Raw genomic sequence first — 2,095 nt, forward strand, 5'->3', positions numbered from 1 at the left:
TCATACAAGTGTATAGTACATTAAATGGCATCGCACCCTATAGAGAGCAGTGAATAAATTACATAGGAAAATCGCATCGGATCGCATGCAAAAAATCGCATGCGATGCGATTTCACTACGGTGCTGTACGTAAGCAAATTGGGCGCCCGGCTACTACATAAGTACCCATTATTCATTCTTTATACAAAGTGACAATATGTGCACATTATACACAGTCCGCTGTGCGGCCTGGTCACTAGATGCCGGATAAGTGTCACTAATGAGCTGGTTAGCAGCTGTCACCTGTTTGTCCCACCGCGCAGGAATTCCTGCAGTCCCTCTGCAGCTGTCGCTTTGCTGTCATGTCTCCGTGGTAACTGAAATCCCAGTCGCAGATACACTGACATGAAAAGCTATATAACCTCAGCACAGTGGGAATAGGCAGATGTATATATGTATTGTATCATTTTGCGTTCTGATGCGCCTGTCCAATAGATTTGTACCATTAATGACTAATGCTCTAGAATGATCATTGTGGCTGATCCTGTCCTGTGACTACACCACGACTCGGAGGGATGAACAATTTTACCCCAATAATCACACATTTTACTCTTCTTGGTGTTGTAGAAATGGAAAAATACAGTTATTTGTATTCTCTGCTATCGCTCACGTTGTACGTCTTCCTTATGTTCGTATGTTTAATGATCGTCTATGTCAGCTGGATGGAACAGTCCCTACATGAGCCCATGTACATCTTTATATGTAACCTGGTGGTTGACGTGATGTTTGGATGCTCGTCGTTCCTGCCCAAGTTGACCGTTGACCTCATGTCCGGATGCACCACCATCGCCGTCAATGGATGCCTCACCCAAGCCTATTGCATCCAGAGTTACTCTGTTGTTGAAATATGTACATTTTCCATCATGGCCTATGACCGATATTTGGCCGTGGGAAACCCCTTGAGGTATCACAGTCTGATGAGCAACAGAAAGGCTCGGAATCTTCTAGTTGTACTCTGGATCTTCGTCTTCGTAGGCGAAGCGGTGTATATAATACTAACGGCAAGGCTGACCTGGTGCGGGAGGACGATCAGCAGCGCCTACTGTGAGTGCATGTCCCTTCTCTACCTGGCGTGCGGTGACATCATTGTCGCCAATGTCTTCGGAACGGTCTGGGCGTTGTCCTTACTCATTATCTGTATATCAGTTACAGTCTGCTGCTATATAGGGACGTTCCTCATCTGTCTGAATATCTCGTTGGAAGCGCACCAGAAAGCCATCCACACATTGACCACGCACGTCATTGTATTTTTTATCACTTATCCCGCAGGATTTTTCGTCATTTTTAGGTATCGATTAAACGGCGGCTCCCTCTCGCCTGTGACGCACGTGGCGATCTGTGTCACTGGCCTGACGTCGGCTCTCATACTGAACCCCCTGATATACGGGATAAGGACTGACGCGCTAAGGGTAAAGGTTATTCAGAATGTGCGCAGTGCGTTGCGCGGGACGCATAAAAACGTTGTACATGTACGATAAGAAGGATTTCGTTAGGATGTTTTTGCTTAAATACCAAAATAAAAACAGACATTCATCTTATCTTTATCTTATTCAATATCCGATAGCCTAGTCAAAAATCCAATGGTACAGTGCGCTCCTCTGTGTACGTGAGTGCGGTGTGTTGTGCAATAATATCACATCGCACCTAATTACCGGGTTCATGACGATTTCTTGCCGGTTCGACCCGGTAATTGGTGCTATGTGAAAGGAGTTACCGGGTCCAGCAAAACGGTAGCAACACGGCATTACAAACCGGTAAAAAAGAAGGGTTCTTACCGGTTCATTGCCGTGGTAATCAGGTCGAGCGACCCGTTTCCTGTTCACACTAATGGAGCAGCGCCAGCATTAAGGGCTGCCTCCTCCCCCGCCCCCCGATCAGGGCCGGTGCCACCACTAGGCAGGTCTAGGCATTTGCCTAGGGCGCCGGCCACTGGAGGGCGGTACTGAGCCGCCGAGGAGGAGAGGTACTATAGAGGTACCCGTACCATAGAAACCAGTATCGCCCGCCCGCCGCCTGCCTTCCACTGAAATCTCCCCTGCAGCGGGGACTGGGAGCA

The 2,095-nt window shown here is 48.1% G+C and overlaps 1 protein-coding gene across 1 annotated transcript; it reads left to right on the plus strand.

The window, feature by feature from the left end:
* Positions 1 to 554: 554 nt before the first annotated feature.
* On the plus strand, positions 555 to 1,517 carry LOC146058598 (olfactory receptor 1500-like). Its single transcript, XM_083170872.1, has one exon. The coding sequence runs from the start codon at positions 555 to 557 to the stop codon at positions 1,515 to 1,517; it is 963 nt and encodes a 320-aa protein (XP_083026998.1).
* Positions 1,518 to 2,095: the final 578 nt, after the last annotated feature.

This window comes from Crinia signifera, chromosome 2 (genome assembly GCF_055691185.1).
Source record: "Crinia signifera chromosome 2, ASM5569118v1, whole genome shotgun sequence".
NCBI lineage: Eukaryota > Metazoa > Chordata > Amphibia > Anura > Myobatrachidae > Crinia > Crinia signifera.

Coding starts and splice junctions, on each gene's coding strand:
- LOC146058598 (XM_083170872.1), top strand. CDS start 555: ATGAACAATTTTACCCCAATAATCACACATTTTACTCTTCTTGGTGTT.